Source organism: Cyrtonyx montezumae, unplaced genomic scaffold (assembly GCF_038088225.1).
Source record: "Cyrtonyx montezumae isolate F1298 unplaced genomic scaffold, pur_monq_1.0 scaffold_13, whole genome shotgun sequence".
Classification (NCBI taxonomy): domain Eukaryota; kingdom Metazoa; phylum Chordata; class Aves; order Galliformes; family Odontophoridae; genus Cyrtonyx; species Cyrtonyx montezumae.
Genome location: NW_027071859.1, coordinates 10,435,549 through 10,452,620, shown reverse-complemented (window position 1 = coordinate 10,452,620; position 17,072 = coordinate 10,435,549). Strand labels below are relative to the sequence as shown.

Below are 17,072 nucleotides of genomic sequence, written 5' to 3'. Positions count from 1 at the left end.
AATGGAATGCTGCGTTATACAAAGATATTTCTTCAGAATCAGACAACTGTGAAAGCAAGGTAAGAATGGAAGACAAATACCAACTGAAGTAACAGCTAATAATACGCAGTAGTGATTAGGAAATGCAGGAAAAAAAAACCACCAACAAATGTCCAAGAAAGCATACATTTTAAGAATATAAGGACAAGCACTCTGAACGAACCATAATGCTATGATCCTTCCTTACGTTGGTGTTTGCACTTCAAAACTTAAAACTCCATGGTGAACTGACAACAAAACTATGGACACAGGGCAGAGAGGCAACAGGGTGACAAATTATGGTCCCAAGTGTCCTATGCTCTGATGATGCCACTTCTGACCTCGAAACCTACATTCACTGCTTCCCCTCAGTTCAAGTTTTATGGCATTGTGTAACTTAGAATGACCTATGAAAATTCACAGAATCTCTGTATGTCACCAACTTGCTGTCCATGCAGCCACAGTGCACCACTCATTTGGAGAAGGGCAGAAGTAGGGAAAAATAAAAAAGACAAAACAAACACCCATCAGATGTAAAATAATACCACTGACATAACAGTTGACTTTCTGTAAAGTATAAAATTTTCCCTATTTATCCATCCTGCTTGTTTCTAATTTTCTGTCATCACTGTCAACATTCAAGGACATTATTCCACATTTTTATTAGATAAAATTAGATAATCTTTTCTTACCAGGACACGGATGTCCATATATTGGATTTCATTGATATTCTCAAGATCTGTTATTTCTGCATTTGCTCCTCGTATTTTTATCTAGGAAAAAAAAATACTAATCTTACCTAAAAAAAGAGATCATGTTTATTCATTGAAATAAACATAGAAAGTAATATAGTTGGACTTTTAGCTTTATTGGTGGCTATGACAGAAATAATTCTTCCTGCTTACCTATGCAATCCATTTCTGTAAGGCAGAACTTAATGTGAAAGTAATATGTGCATTAAATTATAACCACATTTCCATTCAACATGAAATTTGAATTAAAAATATTTTACATCCATTAATAGGAATTCTTGTGTCATTCGTATGCTGGTTGTTATCTGTAATTAACTCAATATAATCTTGTATGGTATATATAATCTCATATTTCCTAACAGTAACATCATTAGTCACCATAAATATCTATCTATCTTTCACTAACATTGGAAGTCTTGCAGAAAATAAGAACTAATGGTTGTAGAATGGTTTAGTAAATAATACAAATTAAGCAAAACTTAAAAGTGTGGAATATTCAACATACTAAAAGGGATCAAGAATAAAAAAGAAAAAGCATGAAGAGAAGCAGTATTCTGGGAATGAAAAGGCAAAGCTCAACAGAAATACAGAAGGGGAGAACGTAGCAAAAAGAAACCTCTATTAAATGCTGCAACAATTTCCAACTTGTGTCCCAAAATAGCAGTAGAGATTTCATTTCTGATATTTAGCACAACAAGGAAAAAACAAAACGAAACAAAAATACCACAAAGAACAACAGCAGTATTGGCAGAACTTCCATCATTCTGTCCTAAATGAGGAAGGTATACTATAGATGCTAGCATATAAAATCTTTTCTGCTTTTATGCAAAAACAAGGGTAATTGAAAATTATCATCTGCTCCAAATATACTATTGAAGCCAAAGTGAAACTCATCAGCATCTAAAAAGGGGTCCGATTTTTACCTGTAGTTCTTTTTGGTGCTGCCGATGATGATGAAGATGACTTTCATTCAGCTTAATTTCATTTTCAAGGGAAGACAAACGTTGCTGAGATGCTGTCAACTGTGTTCTCCTGCTTGCAATTTCATTTTCCAAGAGACTTAAAAAATAATAATAACATGATATTGATAAACAAACACAGATAAATGAGTGACAAAGAAAAGCCTGCAAAAGCAGAAAAAATATCTTAGGTTTATTATTGTTGGATGGTTTCACTGATCTATAAAGAAATACCAAACCTCTACAGTAGAGCTCACAGTTGATAACCACCAGATAATGACTGTCAAGTCCCACCTAAAAGCATTCATGTAAACTGAACCACTGGTAACCTTTGTTAGCAACTTTGACAAACAGGCCAAATACCAGAAACAAACAGCAGTATTACTAATAAGAACATTAATGCATCTTGAGAGAAAACAAATGCTCTGACTAGGAGAAACCGACTTCCAATCAGAGAGAAGATAGTATGAAAAAATGTTCCATACATTCTCATACTTTTCTTCCTACAAAAAAGTTCAGACTTCTATAACGAGTTCTTTCAGCATGTGGTAAACCTACCTGAAATGCAAAATAAAACCTATAATTTTTACTTATTATTTTATCATTATTTATTTTATTATTTATAGATAACTAAACTCTGATCTAAGAACTAAGCCCTTGATCCCTAGAAAAAGATATCAAAATTTTACTAATTAAACAGTTTTAATTAACAAACAACACCTACAACCTTTGTGTTTAAGTGTTTAATCAACTTTTGTTACAGACACATGAAATGGACTGAGCTAATTATGTCTAGTTCCAGAATCAGAGTATCAGTGTTTAATACATTTCACATACCATTCCTGATAAATGTCTCACTGCTTTGGGTTAAATTTGGTATTTCAGTGTCCCCAGTTTGCTTGGTGAGAGTTCAAGATTTTAAAAACCCAATGAAATTTCAAAGATAAACTACTATTTTATAGTAAAGGTATCAAAAGAGAAGTTTTCCTGAACTCTCAATTCTCAAAAAGGATACGTAAACCTCAGAGTGGGAAAGAAAGGAGAATAGTGAAGGGTGGGTGTCTCTGACAAATATATCCAAACAAACACACAATTCCATTACTCGTATCAGTAAATACATTTTTTTTTTTAAACAAAAACAACATTGCAAGTTGCTAACCTTATTTCTGCTTCAACATCTTTGCTTAGATACTTGGGTCTGAGGTAATCGGAAGAATAATATCGTCTGTTAAATACTTGATCACCTTCAGCAGTGAAAGCTTCTCTACAATTTTTTGGAGGATTGTTAGACTGCATTACTTCACGAGCTTTACAGCTACTCTGAAAAACAAAATTGCCTTATCATACCTAGAGAAAATTTACCATAATTATAGAAATCAATTTAAAACAGATCTAGTAGTTCTTACTCAGAAATCATTTACGTTCCTAATGAAAAAATAAGAAACACAGAAATTGAAGAATGATTTGAAAAGGTCTGTAACATCTGGAATCTCCTTTTCTCCATTGAGTAAGACATTCACATTCTCAAAAACAATCCCCTTAGTTTAGCTGCCAGTTTCTAAATTGTAAATTATGTAGTCTGATCAGTCCTTTGTGATTTGCCATGGGAAAAGTCACGAACCAAAGGTTACTACACACTAAGTATATTTAATTATCAGAAGTGGAACACACACAGAGGAAATAATCTTTCAAAGAGATCTCCTAAGTACATCAAATAAAATCAAATTAAAGATTGGGAAATCTGCTAGTAAAAACAATTGCCTGAGTCAGATTAAGAGGTCACAAGTGTCTTTGTCTGAGGAAATTAATATTTATCCTCTTCCATTCTGAAGTATCACCTCCTTTACATAACAATTTCTCAAGTTTTTCCAGATTCAGTTGAAGTTGTTCAGGTAGGCCTTAAAAGTAATAAGGCTGTGAATGCAATCAGATGGAAAATAATTTCACATAGATGCAGGTGGGTGAATATCCAAAAAGGAGCGTTTGAATTCTCAAGCACGAACCTAACAAGCAGCAGGCTTAAGTGGAAGGGGTGAACAACAAGTTTCTGAAACACATGGACTACAGAAAACTGAGAGCTGCTGACTCCAAGTTAGAAAAGAGACAGCAACTAGGAGGCTGACCACAGGCACGCATTTTAGACTGGAAAAATGGACAAATTAGAGACCCAGAAAGGTGATGCATATTCTCAGAATCACCTAGGACAATCCTGGAAAGAGACAGAGAGCTCTGTAGAGAAAAATGCCACGGAATACCCAGGGATGTTGGCCAATAGCACCCCAAGCAGTTGCACAGCAGAAATCAGCACGATTTTCTGCCCAACCTGCAGTGATCTCCCTACTACAGAGGGAAGTCAAGACCTATGAACACAGTGATGTGGTGAGACAGTAAAGCAAGAGAGTGAGGAAATAACAAAAATAAAAGTTTTAATCTTACTGATCGTTAAATAAGGCCCATATTTAGGGCCAGGATGGCCACTGTCAGTTTACTCTGTCTAATGGTGTTCAAAGTGGGATACCGACAGCATATCACTGTCATGAGGGCCTTATGGGAAGCCTTCCAGAGGAAATGCACATCTCTGTAATGCATTAAAACACTGATAATTGCTGCAGTTAGGGTCCAGTGAGCCACAAGAGACCTCACCTCCTCTCCGGGTGTCTGGAAGTTATGCTTCATAGAATCTCAGAATGGCAGAGTTGGAAGGGACCTTAAAATTCAACTAGCTCCAATCCCTCAAGCTTTCAGGGATGGAAAAATTCTCTATTTCAGTGTTTGTGATACATAAAAAACAGAGAAGGTGATGTATATACTATACAAAGAGATAATGCCTTGCTTTAAAGGCCTGTAGGGAGTGGAGAGCCTTACTTTAATTAGCAGGACTTTTTCTATACTCCTCACATCGATCAAACAATTAGCAACTGCTGCACCATCTATTTCCAACGCTGTGAGAACTGACGGGAACTCTGGATGATGAACTCCACTAAAGAAAAGAAGAAAGAACATCCATGCATAAAACTTACACAAGATTCTTTGTGTTATAGTTCCTTTCATCTCAATAATTTGAAGTGCTGTAGCTATATATATATATAGGCTATATATATGTAAGTTCAAATCATTACTTACCTGTGTCTAATATCATAAACCTTATCTTGAAATTTATTTACAATTATTAAAGGTCTAGCTGCACGTGGATAATATTTTGCCATCAGCTGCTGAAGAACTCTTTCATCACTATGATTATCACAGCAAAATGCCTGAACTAAGGTCTTTAAACACGCTTCAATAGCCAGAGACAGTTCAGGATCTTTTGGATGAATGAAAGCACCTAAACAAACATAAAAGACAGCTTCAGCTTTGGCCCATAACATAATATTTATGTTATATGTAAATATTTTAAGTAGTGTATTTGGACAACTTCAGGTTTTTGTTTTCTTTTTTCTCTTTTTTAAGAGTCTGAAATAAATCTCTCTTAAAATAGAAAACACACAAAATAAAAAAATAAAAGTTAACTAAAGAAGAAAAAGTTCTGCAACAGACCGGCTATCCCTGAGAACACAGGCAATTTCTCTTCCTAGAGAAGCCTACACAGATAAGTGTACTGGGTTTATTTTTCCCCTAGAAGTTCTAAAAGATCACTATTAACTCATTATGGCAGCACAGCAAGAGCAAGTCAAGGCAAAGATCTTATTAACAATTAACTTATTAACAATGTCATGCTTTAAGGCTGAAGGCAGACGAATGACTGCTGCATATTAAACTGATGTGAGGATTTTCATTTTATCACCTGTTGACAGTATTGTGTTCACACATCCTTACTGCAGCAAGCACCTAGTATTCCAGTTAATTAAGCACTGTATTTATATTTACCTCTAGAATATGCTGAATCCCTTACTGCCACTTACAGACTGATGTAGCTTTGAACATCTCTGACAAGCACAAGCGAAATCCGACTTTCCAAGGGAGTTTTTTTTCTACTCTGCTGCACACAAAACATCTCAAGTGTGGCAACCCCACAAGGCAGCCACCATAAATTTTAAGCAAAAATCTTTCCAACAGTAGGACACTGCTTTCACCAAGGTACAATCAACTAGAGCACAGTAGTATGATGTAAGACATAAAGCTTGTCATTGTGCTCAAGGAATACCCTACAGAGCTCTATGTAACATGCAAAGGAGACTTGCAACACAGAACAAAGCTCAGCATTCTGCACTGAAATCTTACTTGTGGTGTGGTCTTCTAGCATACAGTGGCAGCCTCTGTGTTTCCCAGACTAAAGATACATCTGAAGCCTCATGAACAACTAAAGTTCACTGTTGACATTATCAGCTCTTCAAAAAAGACCTTAAAGAAACAGCCCAAAAATTATCATGAAAAAGCTGAAAAGCTGTCACCCTTACCTATAGGCCCAACAGGTTTGTGTTTAAAGTGCCCTTGCCTATAGGCTCTTTCAACTTCTTCAAGCAATGATGGCATATGTTGTCCAAATCTCTTAAAGGCGTTTGTTTTACTGTCTCTCAGCTCTCTCAGGTGTTTCTGTTTAGCTTCCAAGTCTTGTCTCATATCAGAGTCTTCTCTCCTAAGAGAAAAGATTTTTTTTTCCAGTAGGAACTGCCTATGAGGCCTTAATTTCACAAAAATAGATACAGTCTTATTTTCCAAGTACTAATATAATAGGATCTTAATACTTCAATGTACAGTGAGCTACACACTTGCAACTATTTTTAGAGCCTTAAAAAAAACAAGAAACAAAAATCAAAAAGAACCCCACACAAGAAAAAGCTACTTTGCAACAGCTTTACATGATTTTTCTGCTTAATCACTGTGAAAGGTAGAAAGAGAAGCCACAAATGAAGGTACAAATGCCATCAAAGGAGATGAACAGAAATGGTTCCAAAAATATCAAGCAGTACAATTTCACTTGGTGTAAAACCCAACTGAAGAAAAATCCATAACAGTAGGACAGTATTCTAACATGATTCTCTTAATACAAATAAAGATATCTAACAAATAGTAAATTTACAGCATGCATTACTATGTAAACCATGTGCAATACTGACATAGTGACAAAAAAAAAAGATCAATATCAACTTCTATTTTCATATTTCACCACCTTCTGTAAAGGTCTTAAACAGACCACAACAGAACTGCCTTGAAAAGTGGTAAAAGATATTTGAAATAATTCTTCAGCTGTAATATGCAACAATTCCAAATGTCTTAAAACAACAAATACCAACATCACCATAAACCCCTTCGGTACTACTGTACAAGTTCAGGTATCCAAATCAAAACCTAGGGACACATTTTCTAATTCAGTCATGGGTAAACAAACATCTACAGCAAGTGGTGCAAAGTCTCTACAGATCTGCACTTAGGTACAATACTTATCCTGTACAGTTATGTTAACACTACAAAATTTTCTAGCTTCAGTCATACTGTGCCAAAGAAGAGTTTAGCAAGTCCTGTGATAACTGAGGAATGAAGCAGGTGGGGGAAGCAAATACAGAAACAGAAGCACAAGGAATTGCAGGTACTTAAGAAGAGATCTCTTACAGGATGAAGAGAAAAGTTATGTTCAAGAAGTGTAACTTACTTAAGTTTAGCATGCTCTTCTTTATGCTTATATATAGCCTGCTGAAACTGATCCATCTGTTGGCCAATAATTATTTCTTCATCATGAAACGCCTTTAACTTCTCCTTTAATTGTGTGATTTTCCTTTGTTTTTCCAGCCTTTCAGGCTCTGAAGCCTGATAAGCACTACAAGAAATCATCATACTTCAGTTTTTTTAAAATTGCATGATAATTCCTAATACAAACTTTTATTACATGTAACACACATAAGATCTATGCATCAAAAATGTATTTAAGATTCAACCATTTACAAGACCTACAAAACAGATACCAGTGATTTATTTCATTTTTCAGTTGTAATCATACATAACTCACCCCCAGTTGCATTCCTATTACATTCAGTTTAAGGAATAATTATTTTGCAACACTGTGCAAGTTAGAAAATGTATACTGTAATCAGGAAAAAGAAAAGCCTTTTTTTTCCTACCCAGTTGCCTGTATGAAAACCTTGGTATAAAAAATAGAGATGTTTAAATATTTAACTGGAGCCTGTGAAAGTTTAAATGTATGTTTTCTCTTACTGTACATTTCCTTGTTCCTCAGAAGAGCTCACTCTGAATGTAACTATACATTAACAAAACAACACCACAGTACACACACTCACCGTGTCTTCATTTCCTCAATTCGGGTATGTAGCTGCTCATCATCTTTTGCCAGACGTTTCAGCTCAGTTTTGATGCGATTATAAAGCACCTGTGAAGGAAATTGGACAGATCAGATCAGCTTAACAGAAGCAAGAGTAATTCCAACATAGAATTACAGTGTTGAGGAAGTAAACACTGAACTGCATCTGCACAACAAACAATTATCAGCACATTAGATAAAATTTCAAGTTAACTGTGTTATTCCTTCTTTTCACACATCCAGATCTTACATACGCTGACTTAAGCTGTCCATTTCTTAACACCTGTGTAAAGATGTAAACTCTATGTGAACAGAAGCTGCCTGCCAGTTGAGCCAGAAATTACACCTACTTTGAACTACATTGATCTGTATGACAGTCATAAAGCCTAAAGACAGACAGAGAAGTACATCTGGGTAGAGCATGGACAGAATTAAGGTTTTTTATCTGTTCTTTTACATACCTCAGCTTCATTGACTGCTTTTCTTCTTGTCTGAACCTCAGCTTTTGAAGATATGCACTGAGTATGCAGGGCTTCTGCTTCACCATTTACTGTTATTAACTTCTCTTGTATTGCTTTATACTTTTCTTCTGCTTCATTTATTTTGATCTTTAGGGCAACAAGAGAATGATACGCGTGTAGAAATGAAACAACATTTTCTTCAAAATCTCTTCATGCTATAGAAGAAATATCACTGAAAAGAATCCATGTGCTGACATGTCTCGCAAGTAATTGACACCACAGATATGCAAAGAAGAAAATAAACACAGCAGCACACTCTGGAAACCAATGAACCACCAAACCTTCTTTTTTACTCATGGTTTACTCAAACATCAGACTCTTACTACAATAAGGCTGAGTACATTGACACAGAAAGAGCTGAGACCAGTATCCACACAGTGCTTCCTGAGTACTGCACAGATGTGTTTGGCCATGAAGTAAAAACACTTGAATTATAAAAACATATACTTTTAATTTTTTGCATATTAAAATTTTCAGTAAAAAATGGGTGCCATTCAGAAAATTTGGAGTAGTTTTAAGAGGCTAAAAAGTTTAAAATAATGTTGTATAAATTTTCTTCAAATTACATGTTTCATATGTAACTCTGAATGTCCATCTTTTATTATTCTTTCTTCTTATGTCAAGAAGATTGAAGTACTATCCAAATCTATTGTTTAATTCCAAAAGTCTTTTTGAATCACGACACTGATCTTTGCACTGAAATCCAAGGAAACTTGCATGACAGAACTCAGAAAGATACTCTACTGGTTGCCAGAGAGGTGGTGGAGTCTCCTTCTCTGGAGACGTTCAAGACCCACCTGGATGCCTACCTGAGCAACTTGGGCTAGGGAGCTGCTTTGGCAGGGGGTTGGAATAGATTATTACAAGTGGTCCCTTCCAACCACTACAATTCTGTGGTTATATGTGATACTGCTACGAAATAGGCTCTGAGTAAGAAAGGACTCTCATTGAAAGGGTTTAAACTGCCATTCGCTGCTACATGCAATATAAGCCATCCTAAATTCCTAGTCAACATAACAACCTTTATCTTATTGAGAGCTATCTGAATGAAAGCAATACACACACATATACCCCTAACGAGCAGCAAAACATCAAGTATCTTAGTATTTTTGAGCAACAAAATATGGAATAGAAGTGTTACTGTTAAGTTTTAGATGACCAAATAAGTGTGCTAACGGTCACCACTGGTATTTGTAAGGTTGCAGCATCTTGTAAAAAGGCAAGATGGACAGCTTCAGTAGCTTAAAGCTACAGAAGCATCCATTTTAAATCCTATTTCTATTGCTGAGACAAGAAAACTAAACTACAAATTAACATGGTTTAAACCTTTTACATACCTGACATTCTTCCAACTTTTGATCAAATTTCTCTGTATTTCCTTCTTCAGCTTTGATGCCTTCTCTGACCGGCTGTATTTCTCTCTCCATCTCAGCCACCTAAATATTAGCATACATCAGAACGTCTGCAGCAATTCAGAAATAATTTAAAGTAAGTTTCATTTGAGGAAGCATCTTAGCAAGAAATTTACCACTGCCCATGCCATTTTATGTTTCAGCTCTTCAAGACGTTTCTGCATTTCATTCACACACTCGATGCTTTCATAGCGCTCCTTTTCTTCACAGTAAAGTCGCTTAAGCTCTTTTAGATGCTTTAAAAAAACAAGTTCAACTGTGAGTACATAAAGTTACAGTGCAAAATGAGACGTTGGAAAGATGTGTTTTGGAGCTTCACATTTTAACGACTAGTTATTTTGGAGCTCAAAACTGTACTAACAATTTTTGCAACATTGATATACCTCTACTCCTTGCTCTATCTGAAGACGTGTATTTTCTTTGGTTTTCATGATATATGAATAATCTTCCTTCATTTGCTCCAGCTGAGTTGCCTTCATAAAAAACTAGAAAGGAATTTAAAAGGATGCAGACATCAGATTCAGCAGCATACCTAAGTGAAATTTAAATAATTAACACAGAAAAATCACTCAGTGCAACTGCTATGCGTGTTACATAACACCTTTATTAAAATACTGTGGGGTACTATTGTCTAAAGAACTAACTCAGCAGTGTACAAAAACAAACATTATGAATTTATCAGTGATATCAAAGAAAAAAAATTCAAAACACTGTTTTTGCAAAGTGGATGATTGCTCCAATTAGACAGTTAAACTTCAGATTTCTGAAACCGTTTTGATTTTTTTCCCCACCCCTTATATGATGTGTCTCAAAATTTGAAGTCAGTACATTGGCTTGAAATATTTTATTTGCTTGTTTCACTGAGCTGCATTTTTTAAAGAATTACTTGAAACCAACTGACTAATTCTGAAAGTGACCTTTTAATATTTAATCAAAGCGTTCAGTGATTTTTCTTACCTTATACTTGTCACCCTCATTTTTGGACTGTAAGAAGAGCTTACTCATCTCTTGGGTTAAAACAGACACAGGATTTTCTACCTGTAATATTGGATATGTTACTATATTTATATTTTAGGGAACAACAGACTTAAAATCTCACCTCCCTGAAAGCAGGGATGGAAACCGTATGCAGACACTTCAAGTACAAATTTGCATGACAAAAAAAAGGCATCGAAGGAACTGTATTCATAAGAATCAGTGACTTCTGGAGAATTTTATTTACTTAACAAGTCCCAAATTGGGAATCTTGTGCAACAATGCTGTTTCATTCCTCTGTAATCAACTACCCAAAGTACTGCATTCAGTTCAAGGAATTGCCCAATATATTCTTCAAGAAGTTTCCACAATAAAATCAATACAGAGTAACAGAAGTTTCTATTATCTGACAGGTGGAGTATTTTGAATAGTGTACATCAAGTATAAAATAATGGATTACTCATTAATCACTTAAGCAAATTAAAAAAAAAAAACAACACATTTCTGTAACAGCTAACAGTGAAAGAGTCAGCAGATGGTTAAAAAAAAAAAATAACAAAGCTCCACATATGAAAGTCTACAAATGCTAAATCTTTCATTGACAGGATACTTGAAGCTTGCAGATGACAGTGAACACTGACCTGCATGGGATCAGGTTTTATTCAGCACTGTACAAGTTCTGTTAAATTCTACTGCTCTCTTGCCATTGCAAGTGATCATAAAAAACATGGAAAAGGAGAACCCTCATTTAGCAAAGTAAAGCATCACAAGCTAATATCTTAAATTACACAAAATTTAAACTCTAATTATTACCTGTATGTTAAAGTGATCCAGCATTCCTACGAGTTCCTCCTTCTTTGAAGAAACCATAGTCCCTAATGGGGAGAGGAAGAGTGTTTGAGAGAGAAATAATTGCTGCTGACATGCCAGCATACTGAAGTCTAACATGCCAACACAAATGCAAAACAGTTGACATTCTATAAAAATCTTTCATTAACATCAAGGCATTTAAAGTAATTAAAACACTGAAAGAGCTTTAAAGATTGAGAGCACAACAATCACCAACCAGATTTGCTTTTCAGTCTGTAAGTTCTGCTCCCTTCCACATTAATGTGTGTATTCACAATTACAGAGTCACCATAAAGCTCTGGTTTAAATGCATCTCTGCCTTGGTTCTGCAGCGTTACTGTGATATCTGCAGAACTGAAGAAAGAACACAGATAGTTGGAATGAGTTACAAATTAAACAAAAAAAAAATCAGAACTTTCTAATTTTCCACAAAAATTGTCATATCAGATCATAACTAAAAGTCATTCCCAGTGTAAATTGGAACAAAATTCACTGATGCTGTCAGAACCAAAACAGCCTCAAAAACACTTGGGACAGAAAGATCATCACACCCTGTCCTGTTTGCACCTTCACATAAGGCATGAACCAAAAGCGAATGAGCAGATTCTCCCACCTTTCCTTTATACCTGAGTACTTTCATCTTCAGGCTGTATTACCAAGTTCCTTCTTGGAGATTCTCCTGTCTCCAGACTAGCTACAAACTGCTTGTCTTCTATAGCCATCCCTAAACAAAGTAACCTATAGTTCACTTCTTAATGGTTGTTTGTTTTTCTTTTTGAAAAAGAATGGATATGGTTTCAATTCTGAATTCAGATGTTCTGTTTCTAGCGGGAACATTGAAAACTTATTACACAAGGCAGATACTAAAACAATTTTAGTCCAAATATCTCTGAAAGGAAAAGTCTGGGGCTTCAAGTCACAGCTTTATGTAAATACAAGCTTTTAAATCTCATTTGTTTTTTGGTTCCCCTAAACATATTATCCCCACTCTTGCAGCAGACACCAATTCACTTCCTTCACATTAAATAATTCCCCTGTCTGTCAAGGTCTTTGCACTGCATATACACTCATGTCACTAGAAAGACAGAAAGAATTAATCTCACACTCACAGAACAGTAATAATTCATTTCCTATGATTTTTTTAAATGAATTCATCAATCTGTCTGTAGGATATTGAAGTACATCTAATATTACAAGAACTAAGCCTAAGCAGCACACTTTGCTATGCATTAGCTAACAGTATGCTACTGGTTAATTTTTATTTTTAATATGACCCTTATAGCATTGTGATTTTTATTCTTATCTGTTCACCCTAGTAGAGAACAGAGAAAATTAAGTTAGCAGAATAATGATCAGCTAACCCAAATCAGTCTGTAAACAACATACTATATTCCCCCTTCAAACTATGGAAGTTTTACTTACGTCTCTCCACTTTTTACAAACATTTTTAATGAGGAACCTCTATTAGTAGCAGTGGCTTTTCCACCAAGTCCCACAATCAGTGCAGTTAAAACAGAACTTTTTCCACCTGTAACAGAAGCACTGAAGTTGTTTTTTTTTCTTAAAAGCAAACAAAAAACAAGCAAACAGTAAAAAAAAAAAGTTACTGTGATTTCGTATTCAGTTCATACAGATTAGAGGTTGCTGTTTGACTGCTTATATATTCAAGCAGTTGGATTTAAACTTGTCAGATATACAAAATAGCCACAACTCTAGGAAAGAACATATATAAATAAGGTGTTTCTGACTTTCTCCCCCAGAAAAAAATGCTGAGCCAAACTTCTGCTACTTCTCATCAATCTGTGTTGAATGAGATATTCCTATTTCAGGAGGGAAGAAAACTCCATTCCTTAAAAGCATACAGAAAACATTTTTAAGTGAAAAGAAACCAAACACATATTATCACCCAGCTAACTATTTTAAGTTCACTTTCAATATTCATGTTTAATTTTCAAAATTCTCACTCCAAAATAAATCAACTTGCTTAAATATCACAGCCTTCTACAATGGTTTCTACTTGACATATACTTGGACAGCTGCTATGTATTTAAAGAAATGAATATATGCATATGTGAAACTTAAATATAAATGTATGTATAATGGAGCTAAGAAAAGTTTTACTTACATTATCTTTCATAAACATCTGAATATAAAACTGTTTCCACTAGCGTTGGACTACAGGGATAGACTGATTCTCAAGTATAAAACTGAATCCATCTACAGTCCTAAAAGGTTCACAGATGTACTAGCAATTCTTTTTCAAATATAAGTTATACTTTTTCAAGTCTAAACAAAAGTGTTTGTTGGTATAACAGTGATGCAATTAATACTTACTTCCATTGTTTCCAATAATAAAATTGAGATTTGATCCAAACTGAAAAGGCCCCAACATGGAATGGCACATAAAGTTCTTCAGCTGGATACTTTCAATTATCCCAGCTTCCCCTACACTCTAAATAATCAGATATTATATTATTTTTATTTTAACGAAACACATTTCACATACTTTAAGTATAACGAGAATTGAAATGACTATGATAAAAAGCATGAATGGTAACAAACCACAAGGAAATCAGCAGTCACTCATGATACATTGAAAACTGCTTGTTATAGAACAGTTATTATGTAAATCAAGATCAGAACAGTTAGCAAAATTGATCAGTCCTCTCCTAACTTATATTTTATATGACACAAAAGATTAAGATCATACATTCCACACAATTGTTACAGCAGTTAATAAGGAGTACTGTAGAACGACTTTTTGTTATTGAAACAGCACTGCAGAAAAGCCTTTGTGAGTTTGAAAGAGGGAAACAGGAGTTAAATTAGGAAGGGAGAAATGAAACTAGAAGCAAAAGGGACACTCCAATGAACATTCCGTAAATTATTGTTCTGACAATACATTTTCATTTTATTACCAGTGCTTCCGAAAAATGTTTTCTAAGCAACACAAAAATTCAGGAGAAATGAACAAAACAGTGACACAGAACAGTGGGCACTGCTGATGGAAATGAAGGATGAGTTACATCCCTGTGGGCTATAGCTCAACATCAGTATTGTATAATATTCAAAGCTGTATTTTCATGTTCGATTAATATTTTTAACAGATTACCATCAAAGTTAAAATTCAACTATTACAGAAGGAGAGAAAAGAGTATTCATGTCTTCAAGTTTCATTTCATTTCAAACATTTGTTAGCATTTGCAAGTGTCAGCTATGAAATCAAAGCATACAGTGTTTCAGTAAATCACGCTTTTCTAAATATACTTTCTGTCTTTCCTACAACTTACACCAAATACACCATACTTCTATAAAGCAAAATCTTTGTGCGTTACATATTGGTCAATTTCAGTTGTATTCATTCCATTGAACCAGAATACTATGAGGGCTGCTCCAAAAGTAATGCCTCCTATTTTATTATGTTGGTCCACAATCAGTCAGAGGCAGATGGTGGTGGTATGGCTGCAGAGGTTGAACCTTCCCACCAATATCCCATTACATTTTGTTGCCATGCAGGTGAAGGGCAGTCTGACAAACTGGCACCTGATGTGGAAATGCAGATGAAGCAAAAGCGTGGCATTGAATTTCTCCATGCAAAAACAATGGCAGTCATTGACATGTAGACACTTGCTGAACATTAATAGAGACCAAACAGAGGATGTGAGCACAGTGAGGCAGTGGGTGGTGTGTTTCAGCACTGGGTCAACTTCACCGGTGCAGATTTTTACAAGGGTGGCACACAGGCTCTTGCTCATCACTGGTGAAAATGAATAACTAATGATGCTGATGATGTTGAAAAATAACATTTAACAGCCAAGAATGTGTTCTATCAAACTGTGTTACTGTGTTCTTCTTATCTATTGTAGTTTCCATGGAATAAATCAGGAAGTCAGGAAAGGAAAGCAAGAGACCAGCATGGCTGAGCTTGGACCTGCTGGTCAAACTGGACAGCAAGAAGAACATGCATAGGCAGTGGAAGAAGGGACAGCTAACCTGGGAGGGGTACAGAGATGCTGCTAGGCTGTGTAGGAAAGGGGTCAGGAAGGCCAAGGCCCAACTGGAACTGGACATGGCAAGGAGTACAAAGAAGGATAAGAAAGGCTTCTTGCAGATACATCAACCAGAAAAGTAAGGTCCAGGAGGGTGTACCCACCCCTGCTGAGCAACACAGGCAGGCAAGTAACAACAGACAAGAAGGCTCAGGTATTTAGTAACTTTTCCCTGTCAGTCTTCACTAGCAACTGCTCTGCACACAGCACTCATGCAGATCATTTGGAAAGCGGGAACTGGGGGAGTATTGCTCTTCCCACATTAAGCAAACATCAGGTTTATTATCACCTGAAGAACCTGAACATCCATAAGTCTGTGGGTCCCAATGAGATGCATCCTAAGGCCTGAGGGAATTGACAGAAGTAGTCACCACATCACTCTCAGTGATATCTGAAAAGTCTTGGCAGTCAGGTGAAGTCCCTTGTGACTGGAAAAAGACAATGTCACACTCAGTTTTAAGAAGGGTAGAAAGAATGACCCAGGGAATTACCAACCTGTAAGCCTCATCTCAGTGCCAGGGAAGATCATGGAGCAGATCCTACTAGAAGTTATGCCAAGGCACACGGAAGAGACGAAGGTGATATGAGACAATCAGCAATGCTTCAATGAAGGCAAGTCCTGCCTGACCAACCCTGTCACCTTTTATGATGATATAACTATGTCAGTGGGCAAGGGAAGAGCCACAGATGTCATCTATCTAGACTATAAGAAGACCTTTGACATTGTCCCCCATAACATCCTTCTCTCCAAATTGGAAAGATAAAGATTTGATGGGTGGACTGTTCAGTGGACACAGAATTGGTTGTGAAATCATACCAGAGAATGGTGGTCAGTGGCTCAACATCCAGATGGAGATCAGTGATAAGAGGCATCTCACAGGGGTCAGTACTGGGACCCATGCCCTTTAACATCTTCATCAATGACATTGACAGTGGGATCAAGTGCACCTTCAGCAGTTAGTGGATGACACCAAGCTGTGGGGTGTGGTCAATATGCCCAAGGGACAGGATGCCACCCAGAGAGACCGAGACAGGCTTGAGCAGAGGGATTAGGAGAATCTTATACTAAATAAATCCAAGTGCAAGATATTGCAGCTGGGTCATGGCAACCCCTGCTATAGTACAAGCATGGAGTACAGCCCTGCCAAAAAGCTGGACACCAGTGTGCCCTTACAGCTGAGGAAGCTGAAGAATATGATGAAGCCCATATCCTGGGCTGCATTTAAAAGAAGTGTGGCCAGCAGCTTGAGGGAGGTGATCCTGCCCATCTACTCTGCACTGGTG

At 36.2% G+C, this 17,072-nt stretch overlaps 1 protein-coding gene across 1 annotated transcript in view; it reads right to left on the bottom strand.

Moving 5' to 3' along the window:
- Positions 1-17,072, bottom strand: part of SMC6 (structural maintenance of chromosomes 6) — a 30,398-nt gene that overhangs the window by 12,423 nt on the left and 903 nt on the right. The window contains exons 2-18 of the mRNA XM_065730681.1: positions 14,074-14,191; positions 13,162-13,267; positions 11,957-12,093; positions 11,704-11,765; positions 10,873-10,953; positions 10,299-10,400; positions 10,032-10,151; positions 9,841-9,939; positions 8,444-8,590; positions 7,963-8,051; positions 7,320-7,484; positions 6,127-6,305; positions 4,853-5,054; positions 4,595-4,709; positions 2,889-3,049; positions 1,694-1,829; positions 711-791 (exon numbers count right to left, since the gene is read on the bottom strand). Coding sequence (XP_065586753.1) covers positions 711-791; positions 1,694-1,829; positions 2,889-3,049; positions 4,595-4,709; positions 4,853-5,054; positions 6,127-6,305; positions 7,320-7,484; positions 7,963-8,051; positions 8,444-8,590; positions 9,841-9,939; positions 10,032-10,151; positions 10,299-10,400; positions 10,873-10,953; positions 11,704-11,765; positions 11,957-12,093; positions 13,162-13,267; positions 14,074-14,191 — 2,100 coding nt within the window. The remainder of the gene's footprint in view (positions 1-710; positions 792-1,693; positions 1,830-2,888; positions 3,050-4,594; positions 4,710-4,852; positions 5,055-6,126; positions 6,306-7,319; positions 7,485-7,962; positions 8,052-8,443; positions 8,591-9,840; positions 9,940-10,031; positions 10,152-10,298; positions 10,401-10,872; positions 10,954-11,703; positions 11,766-11,956; positions 12,094-13,161; positions 13,268-14,073; positions 14,192-17,072) is intronic.